This window comes from Leishmania major, chromosome 33 (genome assembly GCF_000002725.2).
Source record: "Leishmania major strain Friedlin complete genome, chromosome 33".
In the NCBI taxonomy this organism is placed as follows: domain Eukaryota; phylum Euglenozoa; class Kinetoplastea; order Trypanosomatida; family Trypanosomatidae; genus Leishmania; species Leishmania major.
In genome coordinates, this window is record NC_007285.2 from 526,006 (window position 1) to 538,876 (window position 12,871).

Sequence of the window (12,871 nt, forward strand, 5' to 3'; positions counted from 1 at the left end):
GCAACCTGGTGCTGCAATCCGGCTCAGCTTCAAGGCTCGATCGCGACGTGACGCGCTCTGCTATTGGCGTATCCAACGCAGCGGTGGCGCCAGCGTAACGAACGAGCGTCCGTGACGGCGATGCCTTCAAGGCGGCGGTGGTTTTCGTGGCCGTTGTCGCCCTCCTGGTGTTCTTTTTTTTTTCGTGTTTCTTTCAATGATCGTTATAAGCCGCCGCTTCGCTCTTTGGCGAAGAAGGGAGGGGCACGCGCGCGGGAGTTCTAGGTAGTGTTTTTCGATGGTGCTGACGTGTCGAGGTGCGCGACAACGTCGGTGCTTTCGATCATGACAGCCGCGTGGGCATCGGCCGGTCACATGATTGGCGAGTAGGGCGGCTAGTCGGAGCACGACATGTTGTCTATCTTGTTTTTGCCTCCGCCTTCCTCTTGGACCGCGTTGCACGTCTGTGCCGGCTGCGGGCTCGATAAAGAGACACGTCACGTACTCACACACCACCATGATACTGGAAGGTGATGCAGCAGCGCATTGCTCGCGAGAAAAGATGCGACCGGTGGCCGGTGAGACGAGCGCGAAAAGGGGGGAGGGCTTCTGATAGGCGAGTTGCAAAGCAGCCGTGTTTAGTGTATTTGGCTTGTTGGTCAAGCACTGGTCGTCTTCCCGTCTCTTGCTACCCATGCACCTCGCAAGAGTAAGAAGGACCGTCAACGGCTGTTGATCATATGGCTTAACGGCAAAAAAAAAACGATGGACAAGAAAAACAGGCAGTCGGAAGATGTGAGTGGGAGGGGGGGGGGGCTGCAAATGCGTAGCGGAAAGACTATTTTTTTAGCCCCACGCCTCATCCCCCTCCACACCTTTCCTGCGTGTGTGGCTCAGTCCTGCACACTAGGCACACACGCACGCTAGACGAGAGACGCACATGCAGCGTCACATGGTGTCTCATCGACGCGTGGGCGACGAGCGCTCTGATCGAGTGCTTCACGGCTTCGCCTTCATGCGATATGCTTCCCTTAACATCATGTAGCCCTTCTCCTCTTGTATGGTTGCCCGCCTGTTTTCGACTTCGCCTCCGTTATCTTCGGTGGTCGCACGTCTTTCCCATTATTCCTCCCCGCTCTACATACACACCCGCACGTCCGCTGCGGTATCCTCTCCGCGCGGTCGACACACAAACATGCATGCGCACGTTCGCGAAACACTGTCGTACATGCTCTCTACCCCTCTTCTTCGGGTGGTTTTGCCTTTTCTGTTGCTCCTGCGCGCGTTGGCAATGCGCGATTCGCATGTCGCCAATGGTATCACACACACGCACACCCATATACATTATACATACGTATATGTGCGTATGATGGTACTATGAATCTACGTGGGGAGAAGCCAAAACAAACCATCACCAATAAAAACGAAGAAAAACAAGCTTACGCCAACAAACAAAGGAAAACAAAAAGTTAAGCAACTTAAAGGGAAACACCGAACATATATAAGCTTTTATCTTCTTCTATTCTTTTCGTCTGTTTCGTTGATTCCCGCCCTCCCGTGTGCGTGTCTCCATCGTCGCTATTGTTGGGTTTCTCGTTGGTTCGTTCGGCTGCTTCTTCGGTAGCTCAGCCTTTTTTTGTTGTTCGTGTCCTGTTCTTCTTTGCTTAACTTTTGTGTGTTGTTGTTGTTTCCCGCTTTCGCCTTCTCCCCCACTCTCCGGTGCGCACTTTTTAGCCAACAAACAACAACGAAACGTCTCTCACAGAGTCGCACGTCAATCTGTGGACAGCAGCGGCCACACCGAAAGGAAGAAAACCCGGAAAAGTAGCACAGAGAGCGCGCTCGGACTATCGAAGCAAACGAAAGCACGGTGGCAGGGCGAAGAGAAGCAGGAGAGTCACACTTCATCACCTCTCCAAAAACGTTTTTTGGGGGGCGTCTCCATCTTCGACTTCTGACTGCTGCTGTTGCGTTCAGTTTTGTTTTGTTTGGTTTGCTCACCGCCTTGTTCAGCTCCACCGCATCGACTTCGCCTTAGTTCTATTCTTTTTCTGTTTAGCACGCTCTCCGCCTACGCTGTTCTTTTCGGTTTTGTATGTGTTGTGGTGGGCCTGTGCCTGTGTAACAGCCCTTTGTTGTTGTTTGTTCCTCTGCGTCTTTCTCATCACACGAACCTCTTTCTCTCCTCGTCTCGCTCACTTCCCGAGCAACACCAGTCACACTTCTCTCGTTTCTTTTTTTTTTCGCCGGAACGCTCCTCTACTCCTGCGCGAGACGAAGCCCTCCCCTCCGCCCTCACTCACCCACCCTCTCCTGTTTCTGTGTTTCTTTGTTGATTTTTAACCCGATACCGTCGAGGGGTTCTTCCGATTCCGCCAAAGAGGGGTTGAACCAATCAGACGCACATCTGTCGGCTTGTCTTTTCATCAGGAGGCGAGCGCTCGTCGCTTAAGCGTCCCTTCAGCAACACAAGGTACACCAGCGCCACCATGCCGTACACCGAACTTCAAAACTGCCGCCCGCGAGGTAAACTGCGCAGCACCTTGCCGACACTTGGCGGATACCGGGGCGCCACATTTGCCGCCGCATGGGCTCTATTGTTCATGGTTGTCGCCGCCAATCCAGCTGTTGGTGCGGCACCAGCCGTCACCGGCGCAACCTGCGCCGTCAACAGCGATGGGTGGTGCAGCAACTCTACTCTGAAGTTTGAGGGCACCGACCTGGCCTCCGTCAAAGCCATCCGTATCGGCTCCACCGCCGCTGAGGAGAAGCAGATCACGTGCGCTGACAAATTCGCCGCCACGGCTGACACCGTCTCCTGCACTGTCGCCATGGCGTCCTCGGCGAAAGCCGGCCTGTACCCCGTGACGCTAGTGCTCGGCGACCAAACGCAGGTGGAGGCCGGCAGCGTGCTGCTCGGCGCCCTCTGGGAGCTGCCGAGTATGCAAACCTGGACCAGCACGACGGCGTCGGCTCCGCACAAGGTGACCGGGCAGTCCAGCGACTGGCCCTCCACCGGTGACGCTTGGAGCATCAGCGGCACCTTCGACCCCGCCAACCACTACAGCGTGCTCTTTTACAACATCGAGGCCGAGGCCGCAGCCGGCAACCCATCCCAAATCACCTGCGCTCTGCTCACTGTCACCGCCAGCAAGCTCACCTGCACCATCGTTGCCGCCAATGGCGTCATGGGCATGTACCGCTTTCTCGTGAAGGATACCACCAAGGGCACGCTGTTGCTCGGCTCCACGTCGCTCGGCGCCATCGCCGTGAACCCGCCGCTGCCCGCCGTCACCGGTGCCCAAGGCGAGTGCGCCACGAACAGCGCGGCCTGCGTCAACGGCGCGGCGCTCACCATCAGCGGCACCAACTTCAACTACCGCGACCACGCCTACCAGCAGTTCTTCGTCGGCGTCACGGAGGCGCAGCGCAGCGCCATCCGCCTCACGCCCACCGCCGTCAGCATGACCGACCTCACCGCAAACCTCGCCGTCGCCCATGGCACGCCGGCCGGGAGCTATCCCGTGTTTGTGAAGGTGCAGGTGTGCATGATGCACATGATGTCGCCGCCGCGCTATGTGGGCAACCTGGTGCTGCAATCCGGCTCCATAGCCGGTTTTAACATGGAGATGCCCACTGGATATTCTTCTGAAACTCAGGGCGCCGCCGGTGGCCGTTGTGGCGTTATGTCTGCGGGTTACATTGCTGTCACTATTCTTGCCGTGGTCTTCGGCGTGATGTTCCTTATCTTGCTCGTGGCTTTGACGCTCGTGTGCCTTCGCAAAGCCGAACGCCACCGTCATCTTCCGGAAGGAAATCGCTTCTGGGATGTCATGGCGAGTGATGTACCAGCGGTGGCGTCAGAGCGTAAAGATTTCGACAGCGATTGTGTCGTGCGCTAGTACCAACCGGAGTTTTGCCGCTTGCGCGGAGTGGTCCAGCGAGGAGGTGAGCGAGGTAGACATCGGAGGACACGTGAGGATACCCGCAGCTGTCCTGATCTACTCGTCTCTGCACAGGAAGTGTTCCTAATGATTCGCTCTAGCCTGGCTCATCAGCGGCGTCCACAACTTCGCCGACAGCGGCGGCGTGATGTCGTCTACTTTCATCACCGCCACCACCCGCATCGATTTACTTGCTCTTTTTTGTTCGACTTTCTCTAGGGAGAGCACGGGTAGTTAACTGTGAGTGCCCATCATTGTGCGCACTCGTTGCTCGGCCTGCCTTTTGAGATGCCCCCGTCGGCCCACACAAAAGATACAAGGGGAGCGGAAAAAAAAAAAGAGAGCGTCATCGTGTTTCTTTGCGGGTGGCGTGCGTCATTGCAAGTGGTTTATTACGTTTTTTTTCTCTCCTTCTCCTATTCGTCGCTCTCTCGCGTGCCTCTCGCCCCTCCCTCTTTACCGCTGCCTTTTAGGAGAGTAGCGTTGTGAAGGACCGGTGCGCCGATGGCACTTAGGCCTTATCTGTGTGTGTGTGTGTATTTGTGTCTGTGTGTGTGTCGCAGTCGTCGTTCGACCTGCTCCTCCCCACAAAAACACACGCACGCACGTAGGCCAGGGGCTTGTACGAGACGGAGCGAGATGAGTTTTTTTTCGTTTCCTTTTTTTTTCTTCGACCGGGAACGCTCACCGACATCTGCTGATTTTCCTTCACATATGTTTGGTGTGTATGTACTGGCCGCTGTAGGCATGTCGTTTCATCTTTTTCCTTCACGTCTCGTACGCACAAACACCCCCGCTCCGTCATTGGCAGTATGCGCTCCTCTTTTTGTGTGTGTGCGCAGATGTCGGCGCTACCGCCCACGACGTCGATGTCGAGAGCACACAACTAACCAAGTTAGTGTATGTGGGGGCTTAAGGCTTGGTTGCAACCGCCACACGCACGTACACATTTTCTGATAGCGTCGTCGCGAAGACTCCCCTTGGCGCGGCACTCATCGCTCCAAAATGTTTGAGAGATGTCCCCCTCTCCCACACACAAACTCCTCTGCGCGGTGCTGCTGCCTCGGTAGGTTATCGTCCCTCTTTCTCTCCCGACTCTTCACCTTCCTCATCCCTCTCTGAGCCTCCCCCACTCTCACTCCCCCTGTCTTCCCCCCCCCCCCGATGCACACGCACACGCGTTATTTGCTCGTCATTGAAAAACGCCCATCAGCTACAAACTCTACAAAAAAGAACACACACACACACACGCAAGCCAACAACGATAAAAAAGGGGCATAATCCGAACGAAAAAGTTACCCTCCCTCCCCCCTACACACCCACACTCACGCACCTTCACACTATATATATATTATACATTATAATATATTATATATACCACATTCCAGCACAGGCCTTCCTCGTATTTCTTTTTGTTCTTTCGTTCTTTCTCTGTTTTCCTCTGTTGTTGGCTTGGCTTGTTTTCCGTTGCACTCCCATTGTCTCTTCAGCGCCTCTCTCCCTCCCGCACACGCACACACACACACACACACGACGCCCTCTACATTTACGTGCGTGCTCCCTTTGTTGCTGTTGTTTTCTCGGAGAATAGAAGAACGAATAATACAGCTGTGAGTAGTGAGTGTGTAGGCGGCTCAGCGAGGCAATCTCGATAGCATCGACACGACGCAAAACAGGCAAGCAGGCTTGCACTCTCTTGCATACGAACGACAGAGTTGTCCACGACGGATACATACGCACAGATACAGCCACTGCATCCCCTCCTTCCTTCTCCCTTTTGCGTCCTTTTTTTTTCGCGGGGGGCTCTTGCTGACGTATTCTATAGCGCTTGTTTTGGACTTCAGCGCATCGTTGGGGTACCTGGCACCTGTCGTAGTCCTCCCCACCCTCCTAGCAACGTTGTAGCTTGCCAAGCATCCACATCGCAAGACGATCAACATGTACTCGGAACAGAGCTGGAACGATCACCACAGCGTCTCAGGCGCACAGCGCTTTGCGCGTGGCGGCGGTATCGGCAACATCAATCCTAGTGGCCGCAGTGGGGCTGGCGGCTACGACGTGGGAAGCGCAGCCGCCGCAGGCGGGTACAGTAACGTCGCGGCTGCACGTCAGCAGTCTCCACAGCCCACATCCTTTTACCCCCCTGTGACCTCACGCTTTACTCCGATGGACTTCGAGCTGTTTATCAACAGCAACCGTGACCCCACCGATGAGATGCGCCGTTCGCAGGAGTACTACTACTGGTACCACAGCAAGCAGCCTCGAGATCCCCGCGTGCCGCAGCCGTTACCCTCTCTGGAGGTGCAGGAAACATTCACCACTATGGAGACGCCGTGGGAAGACGTGAGTGCGATGCCCTCCTCTACTGCTGTTCGCGCAGGTGCTGCTAGCGGCTTGGGGCGCAAGATGGGTGGCAAGAGCCTCGCCCTCGACGCCAAGGATCTTTGCGAAACGCAGGAGGCGCAGGCCATCAACCCGTACGGACACAGCCTCATCACCGAGAGCAACATGATGAGCCCCAGCACGCAGTTCTTTGCGGCGTATGCCCCAACACCACTGGCAATGGCAACCCCCAGCACCCTCCGCGCCTACGCGCACGGTCACTTGCCCATGCCCTCATCCGGCAACCGCGGCAGCTATGAGGGTGAGATGGCCGGCGGAGTCACATACGGGCGCGGCACCGGGCCCACCGCCAAGAGCATCGCCTCACAGCAGTACTACACGCAGGAGCCCATGAACACCTTTGGCATCTACAACACCGGAGTGGACCCCGGCTCCAACTACTACGACGCCACGCAGGGCAGCAGCAGCAACGGTCTTGGCGCTGGCCACGGCAATCCATACCAGCTGATGGAAGGCATGGGTGAGGTAGACCCAGCCATGCTGTACAGCCAGCCGGGGACGGACTGCGGCTTCCAGAGTCGTGGCACCGGTCGTGGCGGGAATCGTCGCTACAACAACAACAACAGCGCGGGAGGTGGCGTTGGCGGTGGGCGTGTTGGCCGGAACAACTACCGTGGCGGACGCGGCGCTGGTGGTATGGGCAGCATGGAGAGTGGCAGTGGCCCGAACAGCCACCGCTTTGTCGGCTCGGAGAAGCTGCGCATGTTTCGCCACGACGTGGCGGAGCAGAAGACGTTACAGTGGCGCCTGGAGGACCTCAAGGGCTACGCTGTGGAGTTTGCCAAGGACCAGGAGGGCAGCCGCTTCATCCAGAGTGCTGTCGACACGGCCAGCCCCGAGTCGCTGGACGTCCTCTTCCACGAGATCTTTGAATCTCCGCTGGAGCTGGTGACGGACATCTTCGGCAACTACGTTCTGCAGAAGCTCTTGGATAAGGGCAACACGCCGCAGCTCACCTTTGCGGCGGAGCGGATGTGCGGCCATGTAGTAGAGCTCACCATGCAGACGTACGGGTGCCGTGTGATTCAGAAGTGCATAGAGGTGATGCCTGCAGCTGGCCTGGACATCCTTCTCGCCGAGCTCAAGGACAACGTGGCAAAGTGCATCCAGGACCAGAACGGCAACCACGTCATCCAGAAGTGCGTCGAGGTCATTCCACAACGGTGTGGCTTTATTATTTCGGCCTTCTCGGGCCGAGTGATGGAACTGGCCACGCACGCGTACGGGTGTCGTGTGATTCAGTGCATCATGCAGCACTGCCCTGAGCAGGAGGATACCATCTTCAACGAGCTCCTCAAGGCGGTCGATGTGCTGGCGAAGGATCAGTACGGCAACTACGTGATTCAGCACGTTTTGCAGAACGTGAAAGATGAGAGCAAGATCGAGTCCGTCTACGCGGCGCTGAAGCCCAAGTTCTTCTACCTGAGCAAGCAGAAGTTTGCCTCGAACGTAATGGAGAAGCTCTACGCCCGCTCGAGCCCTGCGAACCGCATGGAAATTGTGGAGATGATGTGCGCCGACTTCCCCAGTAAGGCCGATCACGTGGAGATAGTTGCCTTTAAGCGGTCCGCGACAAAGACAGCGGCGATAGTGAACGCGGAGGAGGGTACTTGGCCGCCGACGAGGAGCAACGCCGACGGTACGGTAAAAGAGGTGAAGGAGAAGAACCGCGAGGCGAAGGATGCGGCGATGGGCATCATTGAGGAGGTAGTCTCGGTGGGCCTCGGTCAGCCCAGCATGCTCTGCCTCATGATGAGCGACCAATACGCCAACTACGTGGTGCAGCGCGTCCTGGACGCGTCCGAGGTGGACCAGTTCGTGAAACTCGTCGACAACATCGAGAAGTATATTCTGCCGATTCGCACTTACACCTACGGCCGCCCCATTGTGCAGCGGCTTTCTCGCCGCAAGCTAGTGCTCGCCCCGGGCGACGAGGTGGGAGAGGCAGGTAGCACCAGTATGGGTAGTCACAATCACAACGAGGGTCGCGTCAACCATAATGAGGGCCGCGCCAACCACAACGAGGGCCGTTCTAACCACGAGGGCCGTTCTAACCACGAGGGCCGCGCCAACCACCACCGCCGCTAAAGCAGCAACGTTAGGACCCATGAGGGCAGACAAGGTTAGCCGAGACATGTCGTTCTCTATTCTCGTGTGTGTGTGTGTGTGTGTGTGTGTGTGTGTGTGTGTGTGTGTGTGTGTGTGTATTTTTGTGTGTTTGCTTTTTGGTTTTGGCTTTTTCTGCGCCTCTCATGCCTCCCTCCCCCCTCCCCCTCTACCTCGCTGTTTGACTGCCCATGATGCGCTTCGCTTCACACACACACACGCACACACAACACCTCGCTTTTGATGTTGCGTGCGTGTTGGTGGATGATGGTGCCGTTTTGGTTTGGGTAGCTTTCCTCCCCCCCCCCGCTCCCCTGTCATCGCCGCTGCACTTGGACTCCATGGGGACTCTGGTGTGTGCATCTTCATCTTTCTTCGACTCTTTGTTCCAGCGAGCCGCTCCGTGTTCGCTTCTTAGGACACCTTCCCCCCCCCACACACACACACGCGTCTGTCGTCCTCTTCTTGTGGACAGAGGAGCAGAATGGGTAGAGTGTTCACGCCTCTCCCGATTCCGCGCCTCGCCCCTTTGTCTTCTTTCCTCTCCCAGCCCCTTCCCCGATGTATGTTCAGGTGTGTATTACGTTGCCTTCAGCTCTTTAGGCATATGTGTCTGAGTAGTTTGCTCTCGCTCTGCGATTAGTTCCTCTTGCCTTTGTTCTCTCTTCAGGTGGCGCGCTCTAACACCTTTCCTCTTTTTTTTCTCTCGTAATATATCATATTGGGCCTTTTTTTTGGTGTCTGTGTTCGGCTTGGTTTTCTCTGTAGGTTGTGTGACCGTGTGCGCGCCGGTGAGCGAGTCGACGTACACACGCAGATGCACCTTCGCCAGCACTGATGCCCTTGACAGGCGCATCCTCCTCTCCGCCTCCCCCAACCCCTTTCCTTCTCTGAGCTGTCGCAGCGCCACTGGTAAAGAACGAGAAGCGAAAGGAAAGAGCTTCCGACTTTACGAAAACGATAAAGTGATGTGACTTGGAGGGAGATCTGTCAGTTGTGCGTGCGTGTGTGTGTGTGTGTTTGTGTTTTGATTGATCGCTTCTTCGCTGTGCGCACTCTCTCCCTAAATTTACCTCCGTCGTCTTTCACTTTTTTTCGTGTCGTCGTTTTTTTTTTGCCTCTGTCTCGATCTCTGGGCTATCTCGTTCTACCAGTTGTATCACGGAATGGTAGAACACATATTAATATATATAGAGAGAGAGAGACGAAAAGACACTTGCACGCACCCACACAGAGGCACGCAACCACAAAGGCAAGGAAGAAGAAGGCTCTGCATGTTTCTCCATCTCTTTGGGGGGGGGGGGTAGAGGGGGGAGTACGTCTTGTGTGCTCGTGGGCACATCACCCGTCCATCCCTTCTCCCCCCCCTCCCCCACAAAGGACAAAGAGAAACAATCTCCTCTCCGCTAACCGCCAAACTCCTTCACGCACCTCCCGATACAGAACTGAGAAGTGGGTGGGAAGTAAAAGGGTAAAGGAAAAGGACGGGCAAGTGCGACTAAGTGTGTCTGGAACTCCTCTAGCGAGCCACAACCCCCCCCATCCGCACATCCTCACACACATATGCGTCACGAGCAGTGTCACAGAAAGACGAAACAGACGGCGAAGTCGGCCAAGGCGTCACCAACCGTCATTGTCTTTCTTTCTCTCGTTGATCGTCGCTCGTGGCCGTGCGGTTTGGTGTACATGTGCACGTGCGTCTACGCCAGTGTTCTCTTCTGACGAAGGGTCGGTATTAGATTCGGCTCTCTTTGTTTGAGGTGTGCGCCTTCTTTCTTGTTGTTGTTTTGGCTGGTTCTTTTGTTTTGCGTGTCTCTTTCTGGCTGTTCACGAGTCTTCTTCCTGTTCTTTTCTGTCTGTGTGTCTGTGTCTTTGTGGATTTCGTTGTATGCATGCTCCTTGTGCTTTCTCTTTTTTGTTTTTTCTTTTTCGTTTTATTTTTTTTTTCGTTTTTTTTTGGTCTTCGCCGCTGAAGATATAAACAGCCCCTACGTTTCCTGCGTTTTCCTCGTGTCTCCTTTCCCGCCTCCCTTCCCCGGGGAGCTTTCACTCGCCATCGCCGATCCACGTCATCTCCCGCGCAGCAGCCGCGGTCTATGTCCAGATCGACTCGGCCTGCTTCGATCGCCCCAAAAAAAAAAACGCAAGCGCGCGACCCAAACGAACAACACGTGCTGTGCAAGAGCAACGCAGCAACCAAAGGGGGGGGGCCAGATAGAAGGCCGTGATGGCGTTAAGCGTCAGGGATGAGGCCGCTGACAGTGTACAAACGAAAAAGACCAGTATATGTGCTCGCGCCAGCGGAAGGAATAAACATGCATTTAGGAGGGGGCATGTAAGTCTGGCAAGCGACTCTCGTTTAGTTTTTTTTCTTGTATCTTCTCGCCTTCTGGCTTTGCCTTTACACTCGCCTTCTCTCCTACCTAAACATCACTGTAAACCAAGCTTCAACAAACTACCTCACCACACGTTTTCTCCCTTTCCTTGAGCTCTCTCTCTCCCCCCCCCGATACACACACACACACACACACACACACACCTTTTCGCTGCTTCCACTTCTCTTCCTCTCCCCCGTCACCCTCGCCTTACAACGAGAACACCCCTCCTTGCCGCCGTTATACTTGGCAACGGAAAGCGAAAACACAAAGGAAGAGAAGAGGCAGGCGGGAAACCTCATTTTGAAGTATTTAACAAGAGAACATTAGAAAACGGAAAGAAGCAATGCGACAGTAGAACACTTACGCTCTGTCTTTCTCTTGCGCTCTCTGCCTGTATTTGTCAGCCCATGTAAAACAGCAATGCTATCTCATCTCCACCTTCGTCTGTGTTTTACTTTGTTATCTACGCCGACTACCATTACTATTTAGGTTTTCGCGATCACAGCCCTTTTTCCCACTTTCTCTTCACAACTACCCTCTACATTTGGCACTCTCCTTTCCCCCTTGCTCGCAACTTGTGCGTGTGTTCTTGTTTCCAAGTTTCGTCTTTTTTTCTCTGTTCTTCTTTGTGTATGCTTGTGTTTGTGTGTGTGCGTGCTGCCGCTGCTGCTGCTGCTGTGGTTGTTGGATGTGGCGCTGTCGCAGGTCGCGTCTTCGTGTACGTGTGTGTGTGTGTGTGTGTGTGTGTGTGATCATCGTTGCTTCGCTCGTTCGCTCTTTCACTCTTTCTCTCTCGTGTGCGTGTATGTTTGTGTTTGCCTGATTTTTTTTCTTCGTTCTTCTTATGCTCCTTTCCCCTTCCTCTCTCCTCTTTTTTGTTGTTGAGTTATTTGTTGATCGCGTTCCCGCTGTTAGACTCTCCTCACTCACGTTTTGTATCCCGTGTCGTTGCCATCTTCGTTTTCCCCGACTCTGCGTCGGTGTGGTCGTTTGGTGTTGTGTTTCGATCTGCTTTATCGCTGTCGAATACGCCCCACCGTCTTCGGCGAACGAAACCGCAAGAACGAGCAAGAGAAAGTCGCGCTGCAAAGCCGATGAGGGTGAAAAGGAAGGCGACTGAAAGGTGCGCAAGCCATTTAGTTTTTGTTTTTTTCGCATGGCAACTCTTTGGTTATGTGGTGATTTTTTTTTTGTGTTTTTCCTTTGGTGCTGCCGTTTGCCGTCATGTTTGGTGCGTCGGCGAGGATGTGCCGGAGCGTACGTGCTTTTGTGTATGTGTTTCGTGTGTTATAATGTGTATTCATCATCGTCACTTTGGTGTTTGCTCTTCTCTTTCTGCTTTTTCTTCACCGACCCTCTCTCTCTTTTCCAAAAAAAAAAAGGAACGTGCGTGTGCGCATCTGAATGCTTCCCGATGCGTGAAACGACGTTCAGATCAGTGCCGCTCGTGTTATTTCCATTCTCAGACACGCATGCACGGAGACTTGCACGCGCACACCTTTTCTCACGCTCTCACTTGGCTACAATGAAAAGAGCAGCGGCAAACACGGGCATTGACGGTCAGCAGGAGAGAAGTGTCTCCCGTGCAATCTATGTGAGGCAGGACGAACAAAAAAAGACGGCTCAATATGCGCTTGACGCAGGCAGCTCTTTGTTTTTCATTAGGGGATCGGTAAACACTGCCGGACGCTGAGAAATGCAGGCACGTCTCTCAGCCTCGTACGCACGCTCGCACCCATACGCGCGTGCACCGTCAGAGCTGAGAAGCAAAAACGATTGAACCAACAGATAGCGACTGACGGAACAAGGAAAGTATTTCTTTTCGTCTGTCTGTTTCTGGTTGATTTTGCGTGTCCGTGTCGGAACACGACGAAGACTCTCCTGCTGGTCATGACGATTATTACAGTGGGTGTTGTTGCCCTTGTATCACCTCCTCTGTTGTCCAGCAGCACGGCCGGCGGGGGCGTACATGTAAATGTGTAACGTTGCTGCCTCAATGTGCTTGGTGCGCGTGGAGGTTGAGGATGCGGGGACAGAGAGACGAGGGTGGAGAAGTGGTGG

The 12,871-nt window shown here is 54.7% G+C and overlaps 2 protein-coding genes across 2 annotated transcripts; both read left to right on the forward strand.

The window, feature by feature from the left end:
• Positions 1–2,582: 2,582 nt before the first annotated feature.
• Positions 2,583–3,881, forward strand: LMJF_33_1140 (conserved hypothetical protein; the record flags this gene model as incomplete). The annotated part of the gene is made up of 1 exon (XM_001685820.1): positions 2,583–3,881. The coding sequence occupies one exon, from the start codon at positions 2,583–2,585 to the stop codon at positions 3,879–3,881; it is 1,299 nt and encodes a 432-aa protein (XP_001685872.1).
• Positions 3,882–5,861: 1,980 nt separating this feature from the next.
• PUF6 (putative pumilio protein 6) lies at positions 5,862–8,414 on the forward strand (the record flags this gene model as incomplete). Its single annotated transcript, XM_001685821.1, has 1 exon — positions 5,862–8,414. One exon carries the CDS (start codon positions 5,862–5,864, stop codon positions 8,412–8,414), a length of 2,553 nt encoding a protein of 850 aa, XP_001685873.1.
• Between the last annotated feature and the right edge of the window lie 4,457 nt (positions 8,415–12,871).